The 13,610-nt window shown below is 45.0% G+C and overlaps 1 protein-coding gene across 12 annotated transcripts in view; it reads right to left on the bottom strand.

The window, feature by feature from the left end:
* WDPCP (WD repeat containing planar cell polarity effector) overlaps positions 1 to 13,610 on the bottom strand; it is a 3,071,480-nt gene that overhangs the window by 16,472 nt on the left and 3,041,398 nt on the right. For all 12 annotated transcript variants that reach the window (XM_069608194.1, XM_069608204.1, XM_069608201.1 and 9 more), the window contains one exon: positions 4,252 to 4,280. In XM_069608194.1, coding sequence (XP_069464295.1) covers positions 4,252 to 4,280 — 29 coding nt within the window. The remainder of the gene's footprint in view (positions 1 to 4,251; positions 4,281 to 13,610) is intronic.

Below are 13,610 nucleotides of genomic sequence, written 5' to 3'. Positions count from 1 at the left end.
AGCACAGAGGGCAACATAGGAGGATAATGGGTGCAGTGCAATGCATCCAACCACATTGGTGTCGGGGAGAGGTGCATGGTCCAAAACTGCACAGTTCATGCCATGACAAGACAATGTATGCTGGAACTCCCCACCTCCCGCACCAATGGCACAGTACAGCCCACAGAACATGTACATGTTGACGTACCAGTATGGATATGCTGATGCTCACAAACATCAAGGACTACCAACACACACATGAATACAGGTACCACAATGCAACATGTTTGATCCATAATCAATGTCACGCAAAGTGTCACAACACATCCCATAACAGCGACCCTGCTAGTACAACAGCCAAGTACCCAGGTACACTCATCCTCCAATGCAGACCCGCTGCCACAGAAGTCTATGGACGGCCAATAAATAATTCATCAGGTCACACGCACATGACCAATACACTGACACAAGACAGACACCATGTCAACTTCACATGACAACACCAGACACTTGACGATTCACATTGGATTCTGTTTTTAAAGATGGCCGCCGCCATGCTTGCTGCTCTGGCGATGATGCTATTTCTGCAGGCATTATTAGAGCCGACAGATGACGAGAGGTAGAAATATTTGTGCCGGATTTCGGCAGAGTGCCTTGTTTCAGCGCTAATTCTGTGGTGTGCGTGTTCACGCCAGCTGGCAACAATAATTGAGCTGCAGGTCCCGGCGGTAACGCTAATTCTGTTCGGCAGAATTTCCGCCAGAATACTGCCAGACTCCTGATGAGGCCCTGGGTGTATATGTGACCTCTATGTGCCTGTGGGTCTGTATTCCTGGGGGTTCTAATTTGCCCTGGGAGTTTTTATGGGGGTTATAGTGACCTATTTGTGGTCTATGATTACTAAAAGGTCACCTGACCTGTCCTTGGTGAAGTGCTAATCCTGACTGCGACAAAAAAGGCTCTGTATTTTAAGTGGAACAACAAAAAATGAACCTGGGCGAAATTAGATCAGAACATCTGTATACATATAAACAATGCCAAGTCTTGTCAAAAAAAATATTTATTTATAAGCAATTTACACGAATATTTATTGTTCTCGACATCCACATTTAAACACCACCATTCATTCCATCATTCATTCACACTCTCACTATACGTGTCAATATTGCACACTTGGGGTACTTAGACCAGTTAGAAACACTATATTAACATACATTTCAACACCTCGTGGTGATTACAGTGTTAATACAAAAACAAATAGCGTCCTAAGCACACACGGGGTGCCATTCCAACTTTGAGCTGAGTGGTGGGAGACCTGTGATAGGAACTCTTGAGCATTTTCCGACCATACCAGTCAAAGTTTAGGAAAAGGAGAGGTGAGGTATCAATGGTAGTGGCACTCAGTAATGTAGTTCTTTAGTGGCAGAGCAGGGGCAGCTGTGATGAGATTCAAGCAGAATATATTTGGGGCCATTGGAGGGAAAGACTTGTCGAAGAACGAGAAAACACAGCTGAAGATAGTGCAAGGTGCTGACAGTATTGAGCTGCAGCTGTTCAGGTAAAACGGGCCCTCCTTGAGCTTCCTGCATTCACTCTGAACTTTCTTAACAGTTAGCTGTGGTTCAATTCCTTTAGCCGCTGTAGGTTTCAGATGCTGCCATTTGCCAGTGCGCTTGGGGTTTTCACCTCTGTAGCAAGACTTCCCCAAGGATAGGGAATCTTAAAAGGTGTGCCATGTTGGGCCAGGGGAAAGAAGCACTACGCCTGATACCGCGCTCTCTTTCTGGCAACTACAAGTCTAGTACATATGCTAATGGGGAAGGGCTTCAACAGCAGGAAGGGTCTTGGAAGGTTGTGAATTTCGGCAGGGTCTCCTCACAATACCCCTTTGGCCTTTGGGCTGCGGTCTTATGTGCTTTGGAATGTGTCGCTAGGTGTTACAATTAAATTGAACAGACCAGCTATTTAAATAGGGAACTTGTGATGGGGGAGAACACTGTCAAAGCTGAGAAGGATCAATGCCAGACTAATATGTTAAGATTGTACCAGACTTTACTTAGGAGGCTGGGTCTTTACAAGGTTAGTAAAAGGTAAGATAAAAAAAAGATGAAAAGAAAACCTCAACAGGATGGCTTATCCACAGAGCAAAGAAACTATGTAAGAACGAGGTTCACCAATGCTTCTTTACCGAGACATTACTTAAAATACCAACAGATAAAACTCTTCATGGATATGTCTCACAGTGTCAGTCATTTACAAAATTGAATGCTGGATTCCTCTCCCTAGCTGCCTTATTATTCCTCGGTTGCTCACAATGTTGGAGGATGGGATTTCAAGTGACGCTCCCCACTTCCTATGCCAGTGAGCCAACTAGAAGCATGCAATGTAACAACAGGATGGTCTCTCCTTCAGCCTTTATGCCCAGCAGCAGGTGATTCTCCGGGTCGTGGTTATACCTTAAGGTTTCTCATTCACCCACAGTCTTGTTTTTAGAGTACTCCCAGTACTTCTTTCTTGTCTCCCCATGCTTCTGGTTTCAGCTCCTCTGCCTCAAGTCCCAGAAAACCTCTCTCCAAAAGCTTGCATGTTTGGTGTCGCCCACACGTTAGGCCTGTGTACAAGCCAACTTTACAGTGAATGGCAGTGAGCACAATCTCTGGAGCAACCTCCAAGTGGCTGACAAGCACACCCTAGCAGCAGGCTTGGATGGAATCCTCCAGCCACCTGCTATCTCTGGGTACTGACTCTACTCTCCAGCACTGCAAACTCATATTCAATGTTTCATGACAGTCTTGTATCTAAGGGGCTCTCTCTATTTCCTTCACTCTGCCTCTATTGTGCCTGTGCCTACTCAATCCATTGTCACATATGTGTTCCTTCATTCCACAATACTCACTCTTCCAAGGCTCTTAACTCAACTGTTTATTTTACTCAACTCCTCTTCTCCTTTCTCCTGTGTCTCTTCCTCAACCATCCCCTCTTTTGCACCTCTTCTCTTCTCATTCAACCTCTCCAGCTGTCTGATTGTTTTCTCCAACCTCACCCTCATCGCTCTCCACGTATGCCTTAATGTATTATCTCTCTCCTGATGTCACCTTTATCCTCCTTGATATCCTCCTCCTCCTCATATCTGCTGATGCCACCTTAAACAACATTAATGTGCTCCCTCCCGTCTTGCATGATTTTACCACAAACATCCTTAATATCATCCACTTCCTCTCAACCAACTCTTCACTCCGTAGACGCCTGTCTTAAGCCCCCTCTCTACCTTCTCCTTCTCTCCACATCTCACCAGCCACCTCTCTCCATTCTCACACCTCCACCTGAAATGGCTCTTGCCTCCCTCTCCATCAACCTCTCGTTTATTAAATGCAAACAAGCACTCATCAGCAAAATCACCCCACCTTTTTATACAAACATGCCTTCTCCCCTTGCGCCACCATCCTTCCTACAGGGAGCACCTATTGGCATTTATTAAGGCTGCAAAAGATCCAGGGTGTGGCGGTGTAAGCCATAGCATCCCAGCAAACCTCCAATGGGCACATGCTTTACTTAGCCGTGACTGCACCTGACCTATGGCCACCCCAGCCTTTACCCCCAAGATACAGAAAGGGGGGTTTGTCACAGAACCCGGCCTCAATCACTGGGAAGCATCCACTGAAACCATCATTCAATTTACACTGGTGGCACAGCATTCCCCCAGTATTGAATCAGACAGCATTTAAAAAGTGGTCATAACTGGTCCTATCAACAAGTACACTTACTCTACGTGGCGGGCAGTAGCCATTCACAGAGGAACAATGCTTGGCCCTTGGACCTGGAACCGACCTAGCCTTTCCTGATCACAATGATCTCAATAGAATTACAACAAGGGCGACCACCAACCATAAAAGCGGCCACATCACGGCCAGTGATACAGGGAGACATCTAGAAATAAATAGGGTACACGTTGTACTCCGGCCATGAGCAGTTTAGGACACATATGGATGCATGTATGATATTTGCGTGTCTGATGAGGCCTCAGATGAGGACTTGTCAGGAAACAAGTTGAGTAAGCCAATTAGGAAACAGAAAAGATCAAAGGGGCGTTGCACCACATGGGTATGAATGGACTTTGGCTCACACAGGTAGGAATCCCAATCAACAGAATAATTACAAGGCCACTGTCCAAAGGTTCACTTCTATGCCTCTCTTTCTGTGCCTAAAGGAAAATAGAGGATAACCAAGTAGAACAATTCAGAACATTTGCAATAACAAAGTAAACATACATACCTCATTTCCTGAGCCTCCTTGCATGCTACCTTTAAAAAAAGAAGCAAAGTAAGATTTCAAACGACGACACGATTAAAAGAATTATCTCACAGAAAATTAACAGGCATGATTAGTCAATCAAACTTGAATCTTGTTTGCAGTAACGCTCTTAATACTATATTAATCTACTGATGCCGTTTCTGAAAACTGGTCAAATTAAAGTGGGTGCATTTGACGGACCAATCACACTAATCTTCAAAGGGCATGCATAAAATGACTATCATGCATTCAGCTTTCCCAGGCTCAGCCCTGAAGACCCAAGCAGAATACAGATGGCCCATGGAAACGTACTTATGCCCAGTGGACAAAACATTTGCTATACACAGAGACATTTTCGATATCTGCAGAATATAAACTGACGTACACGACACTTCTGTAGATGTGAGATTTCAGGAGATAAAAGCTTGCGCCTGCCCATAAATCCATTCTCAATGAGCAGCTGCTATGGACAGCCTGATCCGGGCCGCCTATATATAGAAGGCTGGTTGCACTCAAAAATAGAGAGTATGTCCTAAACCAGTGGAGTGTCCTATTAAAAGCTTATGAGGAAGGGAACAACATTTTATTCTGGAAAATGATCTCTGCCACTGAGTTGAATATGGATCAGACAGCACTGCAGGCGCTTGGTGGTCCCACTTTTCTAATTTGTACAATAGCTTTGCACAAGACACGCCCCCTGGTAATAATAGCGAGGTGATTAGAGCCCCCTGGAATAACAAACTTGTCTCTAACGGTGCAGAAGGTGGAAAAGGTGCTGAAGTCGCAAAAAAGTGGAAAAGCAGCAGGACCGGACCTAGTCCCTATTACCTTGTTAAAGGATGAAGAGGGGGGTGTGAGCCCGTGTAACATTTTCAATGCCAAAATTACCTGCTGATGTTGGTAGATCACTGTACGGCAGAATTGGTCGCAGGAGAATTGGTCGCGATTTTTAAAATGCATTTTGCCACATGTATATGGTGGGGGGTGGGTTTAGGGATATAATCAATATACAGGGGGGAAGTGGGAGTTTCAGGGGGTCTGCCCCCGCATTTATATGCAGCAAAATTACCCAATCAAAAAAAAAATTCAACCAAATTCTTCCTAAATATCTTCCTCCTCAAGCTCTTCGCTGATCCGCCTCCAACTCCCTCAGGGTCAGTCGCTTCACCAAGCAACGAGATGGTGGTAGATCTCTTTCTTCGGCTGGGGCCTCCCTCTGGAACAGCCTCCCTGAAACCTGAGGAGAACCATCTCCAGTTCCGGAAGCACCTCAAAACCTTCCTCTTTGCTTCTGCTTTCTCCCCTCCTCTCCCCTGCTGAATTCCTGGCTCAATCTGAATCGGCACTGGTCATTACACCTTATGATTAGCATCTCCTATAATATTTCCTCGTGTCGCCACTACAGCTCCTGATCCTTCACTGAATCCAGCATGGGTGTGACAAGTAGCACTCCTGTCCTGGTCCATGGGTCACACAGATCCCAGTTGAGTCTGTTGGCTTGTTGATTTGGGGAGGAGGAGTAGCATAGCGTCCCGACTTCTGAGAAAACGTTTGTGCTTTACGCAACACTGGCAAACCTGACAGTATCACTGAAAACTAAATTATATTGATGTATTTGTTATGAATATATATGTACCTAATTCTGACTCTCCGACATTTTGGAAAATAATTAGCAAAACGCTGCATTAAATTCCACCATCTGCTAGGCGGACTCAATATTAGACAATCTGGGTATACATTTCAACCCACAAAAACCCTAAAGGTATTTTAAGACGTCTGTACTGATCTTCAAAATCATATGGGGCGAGAATTTACTTTTTTCCCAATCACATCATTCAATCTCTCAAGTTGACTATGTACACATTAACAAACCGTTTCTCTCACAAACAACAAGATCCAAATTTGAAACTTTCCTAATCTCAGGTCATGCATGCATACGAGTTACCTTAAACAATGGTAGCCCAATAGAAAAAATATTACAATGCAGACTTGATAACTTCATATTACATGCACAGATGTATAAGAAAGACAGAATTTCACTTTGACAAACACTTTCCAATCAGAGAATCGGGCAAAGTTACGTGGGCTGCATGAATGCATCAGTTAGGAGCTCCTAGATAAATATAGTAGCACATATAAACAAGACTATACAAAAATAATGATCATCACTTACTAGAAATTAGGTAAGAAACTTTAATCTAGGCAGTTTGTTTATTTATTTATTGTTTGCTTGTTAGGTACTTATACAGCAATTAAAATACTGTTTCAAAGCGCCCACAGGGCGAGGGGAGGGAACAAGCGAGTGAAATACATTACAAAACTCAACATTTAATAAGTGGAGGGGAAAAAGGAAGAAAGGACGAACCTACTATGCCTTGTGAGTATTCGGAATGCCCAAGTGCAGCAGGGAAGAGGGCAGAGGGGGTAAGTGCTGGGGAGTGCAAGCTCATGGATGAGCCACAGATGAAGTGCTTGGCTTGTTGAGTGTTACACGGCCTGGAACCACGTTAGGTGTAAGTGCAAACCTCCAGCGTGGAGGGTGTGCCAAGGCAAGAAGGTAGATTATACGACCCCGTCCGAGTGCAAGGGCAATAGGCATTTTTAGCACTGGTGGACACTGGATCCCAAGCCACCCTTCAGTCCAAATGGGCCTTTGAGCAGCTAAATTCAGGAAGGGGGGAGAGACACCAGATCCTGCTCACCCCTCTTCCTGGACACCTCTAGAACTTCGACGGGAATGAAATTCCAGTCGAGCGGACTGTGGATCTGGAATTAAAATTGGGCGACATAGGGTGAAGCACCTGGTTATAGTTGTGACTCCAAAGGGATAGTGTCTATTAGGTAATGACCTCTTTCACAGTTTGTATCACCTGATAGACTGTGTAAATAAGATCTTCTGGACTAACCGGGCAGTAAAATTAAAATAAAGTGTCAACCATGTCAGTTTAAATGGCACATGCCACATGGTTGTACAAAAATCTGATCAAATTGAGTTTAATTTCCAAAATAATCAAATACCTGATATTACAAGAATTGCTGTAGGACAACAAACTGGTGCTGGGAACTCCTCTCCATTCCTGAAAATCAACCTTCCTTCCAGTTTCAAGTGGCATTCCACACTGGAAGGAAATACTTTGAAATGTTATACTAATTCCCAATCTGAAAATCCAAATTCTGTAGTGAAAAGTGATAAAAAACCAGCTCAAAGCTTAGCTGACATTCAGAAAATAAGAGAACAGTTTTTCCTCCCAATTAAGTTAAATGAGGGGAAGGAGTCTGTTCTCGCCATAGTGTGCCTGAATACCAAAAAGAGCTTCATCAGCAAACCCATGTTCAGGAAACTCCCAAAAGATCCAACCATTCCCACATTTAAATGGTTCCACGTGTTAAAATTGCGGCACAAATGGCAGTGGACGCTAAATATTGCGCCAAAAAGGCAGTGGTTTTGCTGCTGCAATCCATGTAAAGGATGCAGGGGACACCCCCATAACCTGCGGACCCCATTATACCATTTAAGGGAAGCGGGGGACACCCCCAGAACCCCCGCTCTCCTTAAATGGTATAATGGGGTACACCTTTAAAGGGTCAAACCACGGCATTTTTGCCACGATTCTTTGCACAGGTGACATTTTTGCTGCGATTCTATCACTGCATACCATTTAAAATGATTGATAAATGGGAAATGGGCCTGGAAACCCCCAACTGTAAACATGTTCTGCCTAGCAGGTGTATGCTCAAAATTTCCATAGGTGACAAAAGCATAGAGGATAATTGCTGGGTCGTGCGCAATGTCCCTGCTGCATACTATTTAGGTTCTCAATCGGTTTGCAATTAATTTGGACCCTACATATTACAAGGCCTGGTCCCGACTCGGGGGCAACCCTCTGGGCTTTGATGATTCAGAAAAAGGCATTTCGATCAGCTCAATTGCTGCCGTATGCGGTAGAAGTTGAAATTGGAGAGGAGGTCACCATCCCAGGACAGACCCGACAATCCCCCCCTTGACTTAAAAATTAAAAGAGGACAGAAACTAAAAAATCCAGATGCATATGTACACCTCAGTGCCCATCTCCAACAGCAGGGTTTGGGGTTAAACCCAACACCATTAGTCAATGTAGAACACAACACCATTCCAATATTGGTGGATAACAGCGACCCTAGGAGTATCACTCTGGGCGCAGGCACCATTATTGGAATGGCGGTTGATGACCAGCATTGTTCCATGGATTAGGAAATTAACTCATAGGATCAATCCCAATCACTATGACTATGACGATGACATACCGCCAAAAAGCATCTTCACCCGGCAAGGGGGAATTTCCTGGTGTATTCTTCCTGCCCTTACGGGGGAAGAGGTGACCTGTGACATCAGAAAGGATGAGGTGATCTTCCAGGTTCACAATGACTGCCTCTCCTACATGAAACCCTCTGTCCAGGTCAACACCTTAACCAGAGACCTCTCCACACAGCTTGAGGAGGCTGCTGAGATCACAAAACCCGAAGTCTTTCCAGGCTTCAGGCAGATGGTTGAAGAGCGGATCAACCTTGCTGATGCCTGTGAGACTGAGGAACAAAAGCAAAAGTTGAAACAGGTGTTCCTAGATTTTCAAGATATCTTTGCTGTGGACTCGTACGATTGTGGTCGCACCGAGATACATACTACCTCAATTTCCACGGACCCTAGGATGACTCCTGTATTCGTAAAGCAATATCGCTTGCCTTTCACGTCTATTGAGTCCCTGACAGCAGTTATCAAAAACCTAGAGTCCCGTGGGATAATTTGTCCAGTCCACAGTACCTTTACTAATCTGGGGCTGGGATTCTAAAACCAAATGGCCAATGGAGACTTTGCACAGACCTTAGGGAGCTGAACAAATGGGTCCACATGTCCCGATGGTCTCTACCCTATATTGACCGGGGGCTGGCCCAGATCCAGGGGTCAAAGGTATACACCGCCATTGACCTGACAAATGGATACTGGACCGTGCCCGTCAGTAGGTCGGTCCAGTACAAGGTGCCATTTACCTTCGGGGGGCAGCAGTACACATGGACCCGGACTCCCTTCAGATACATAAACTCTGGCAACAAATTCAACATCTTCCTACACAAGGCCATGCCCGACTTGGGTGAAAGAGATAACCTGGCCTATGTGGATGATGTCTTGATTAAAAGCTGAACTGTGGCGGAACACATAGCGGAAATCTGTTATGTTCTGACCCCATTGAGGCTTTGCCGGAGCAAAACTGTCCTTCCAGAAGGCACAGTGGTGTAAGACCAGTGTCAACTTCTTGGGACATGAAATAACCCCTGAGGGTCTCTGTCCCCAGGCGAAGAAAGTGCAAGCATTACTAAAACTGAAAGACCCCACAACTCTGCATGAGCTGATAAGCCTCCTTGGACTGACTAATTACAGCAGAAAGTTCATTGAGGATTACGCAGAGGTCACAAGATCCCTGGTCCATCTGTTGAAGGGGGGTCAAGTGGGAGTGGGGTCCATAACAAGCCCAGGCAGTAAAACAACTCAAAAGAAGTCTCTCACAAGCGCCTTGCCTAGCTTACCCTGTCAAAAACAAGGAGTTCTTCTTGGAGACAGGGTTCTCGAATACATGCTTGACAGCAGTATTATACCAAAAGCATGACAAGGTCACTATAAGTAATCTCCTATGCAAGCAAGACTTTATCCTCTGTGGAGGAAAAATGCAACGATTGTGAGAAGGCACTTTTGGCAATGGTGTGGGCATTGAAAAATCACCGCCCGTTCATCCAGGGGGAGCACATCATAGTGGAAACTCCACACCAGCCTTTGCAATACCTCTAAAGTGATAGAATCCGAGCAGGAAATGTAAGTAATTCTAGAAAAACCTCCTGGATTCTGTCCATGCAAGGGCATCCTGTGGAGGTCAGATATGGCCAAAACAAGATGAGTCCCCTCACGCAAGGTCTGGCTAACTTGCATGATTGTGCCAGAGAAAACTGTCTTGAGGACGAAAGTCTCAAAACCCAGAACAACATGGAGGCATACCTGAATTCCCCGAACAAAGTCTATGAATAAGGAAAGTGCGAGGGGATGCCTACGGTTTATATGGATGGCTGCTTCTACCATGTTGACAACAACGGGGAAAAGGAACTGGTGGCCGGCGTTGGGAATGCCTCGGTGGATGATGCTCCGGAACCCTCCTCTGGGTACAAAATTGGTTCTCGCAGTAGTCAGGTGGCAGAGTTGATGCAGTTCACCAGGCCATCCTCACTGCCGTGCAACATCGACTCCACAAACTTATCATAATCACAGATTCAGATTATGTCCGGAACGGGTTCGTGCAGCACCTGATCAATTGGAGAACCAGAGGCATGCTGTGTGCTAATAACAAACCACTTAAACATGGCAATCGCATACAAAATATCGATCATCTGGTCACCTCTAATTGGATGACCATCTATTGGAAAAAGATTAAGGGTCATTCCAGAATAGAGGGGCCAGCCAAAACTGGAAATGACCTGGCTGATCAGTTGGCCAATACTGGAGCCATCCGGTGGGATCTCCTTGAGATTCAGTCCCTGCTGGGGGAAATCCAGGTCACTGCTGTCACCAGGTCCCAGACAAATGCTCACAATGAACTCTCAACTGCCCAGTGGAGTAAGGAGTCCCCAGATGCCGATTTAATTATGGCACAAAAAGGGGATCTGATTATTAGGAAATTTTACCAACACATTGAGGACCCAGAGAACTTTCCTTTGACAGAAACCGATTACATTGGGAAAGAGGACCTCAAAGTGTTGATGAAGTGTCCCAGAATGTTCCGAATCCAAGACGGTTTGTTGATAAGGAGATCCATCCCTGGATGTGACCAGTGGGTGGTACCTACCTCATTCGAAAGCCTGATGCTAAGTCACGCCCATGACACGGCGACAGCCTGCCATCGGGGGTTTCATTCTACTCTAGAAATCTTGCGGGAGGTTGCATACTGGCCACACATGGGGCAAGTCCTCGACCAATATTTGAAGGGGTGTCTTGTGTGTGCACAATTTCAGCCAGCTCCCCTCCAGAAGAGGGGGATCATACTGCCTTGATCAGATTTACAAGTAGATTTCATCAGGCCCATGATTCGCTCCACTAGGGGGAACAAGTACATGTTAACAGTAACATGCTTGTTTACCAAATGGGTGGAATGTCTCCCGGCCCCAAACTGCATGGCAGAAACAGCAGCTGCCCCGATGATCAACCACATCTTCTCGCCTTTGGCCTTCCCCAAAGGATTGAGTCAGGCCGAGGAAGTCACTTTACCAGCGAAGTGATGACAAAGATGTGGGAGAGGTAAAAAGGAAACTTCATATTGCATAAAGCCCATTCTCTAGTGGGGGAGTTGTGAGGTACAATAAAACCATTGTGAGCATTCTAAAAAAGTTCGTGGCAGATTCTGGACCAAGTTGGGACATCCAATTACCGCTTTTCCTGATGGCCATCAGATCTACACCATCTTCTACGACCAAAATGGTATCACAGCACCTGCTCTATAGAACACAGGAGCAGACACTGATAAACGCCTTCACAACACATGAATATGTTGATAATCTAAGAAAACACCTTCAGCATCCTTTTTCATACACTCAGCGGAATATGGAGAAATCAGCAGAGGGGATGAAAACTCAATATGATTTACAAACAACCAAAAAGGAATACCAAGTAGGAGACAGGGTCTACTTTTACAATTTTCAGAGGAACCAGACTAAGGAGTGGAAATTTCTCCCCTCCTGCCGCGGTCCCTTAGAAATTGTAGACAAAATTTCACCTTTCGCCAACAGAATCTGCATCCCCAAAGGAGAGCTGTCAGAAGAGAAATGAGTTCACATTAATCAGTTAAAAAGTTGTCACCCCAGACACACTTTGCAGCTGACTGAAGAGCCAAGGGAAAATTAAGTAGAGGAGACACCTGGAGAATGAGAAGGAAGAAAAAGAAAAAGTAGAAGGGAATAGGTAGGTCCCTAGGTATATCTATGTAACAGGGAGTACTTTTCGTTATTGTTAATGCAAATATGTAATGAAACTATGGTGTAAAAGATCAATCATGTCTTTGCATTGATGAGTAATTTGTTTGCTGATATTGTTCAAATACCCTGATAAATGTAAATATATGCCTTGTTCCACTGATGTCAACCTTCTGGGAAGACTGTCCGTGAAAGATTATAAAACGTTTTTTTATCTATCTCCTATTAGATTACTAATTCCATTCCCTCCTAGAATGATGAGGCCCTCCCCGGGGACCTGGAAAGGGGGTGTCGCTCCACACTCTCCAACGAAAGACAGAAGGAAGGGATTGGAGTATCGCTCCCTGATGAAATAAGAACTCCACTAGATGAACCCCACTTTTCCCTACGCTCCCTCAACAAGAAGTCCTGTAAAAGCAGGGGGGGATTCTGTGGGGTTCATTTACCATCCCAACTGAAATCACTGCCTCACAAAACTGTGTTTTTAGCAGTTGCAGAAAGCATGGCTGCGCTGTGTCTGCTGTGCACATATGGGGCGAGATGGAGCACAGACAACCCAAGAATGGCTGCAGTTATGTTCTTCATGGGAATCCAAAAAGAGGAATTCAAAGGCAGCCTGGCTCGGCACTGCTATGCTGTCAGCTCAAAACTTCAAACTGCAAAAGAAAATGTCCCGCGTTTACAAACGACCTTGCACTGGTGCTATCTTCATTTTTGAACATCACCCAGCTTGGGTTTTAGTAAAACACAGCAAAGTTCCACAACTAATGGGGGCATTCCTCATTGAAAGGCATGTTGTGTCAAGAAAAATCTGTGTAGAGCAGAGAAATCGATTTTTTTAAAGCTGAAAATGTGAAATCATCCCAGATACTCGCACAAAAACAGTATGTTATGGGTGGAACTGGGGTGGTTTAAGTGTAAATTATATTTATTTACTAAAGACTTAGTTTCTGTGAAAGAAAGTAAGGAAAAAAGAATATGTGTTTGAAAACAGCAGAATAAAGGGGCCGGGGCAGGAAATTCAAAGGAACTAAACCTTCCTGGGAAAGGAATCACCACCCCAAACTATGAAAGGGCCAAGGTGTGAGAATTTGCGACCCCGTCAGACTGACTTGCATTTCTCCAGCAAGGGACAATGGACCAAGGGTAATCAGCACTTTACAGAAAAGTGTGAATTCCTTGTGACACCTCTTCTCAGCTGCATCTGCCAGAATCAAAGGGTGCTATGGTAACCTTGCTGCTCAGAAATGACACAGAGGGGGCAGGATGGCTGGAGAAATTTTAAGGACCGCCCTCCAGTGACAGATGCCATCCATTTGATCTAAAAGACTTTTTATATCAAAGCCTTTATTTCAGTA

Source organism: Ambystoma mexicanum, chromosome 4q, assembly GCF_040938575.1.
Source record: "Ambystoma mexicanum isolate Mex_15411 chromosome 4q, UKY_AmexF1_1, whole genome shotgun sequence".
Lineage (NCBI taxonomy): Eukaryota > Metazoa > Chordata > Amphibia > Caudata > Ambystomatidae > Ambystoma > Ambystoma mexicanum.
Note: the sequence above shows the minus strand (reverse complement) of the source record. Positions and strands in the feature narration are given on the sequence as shown.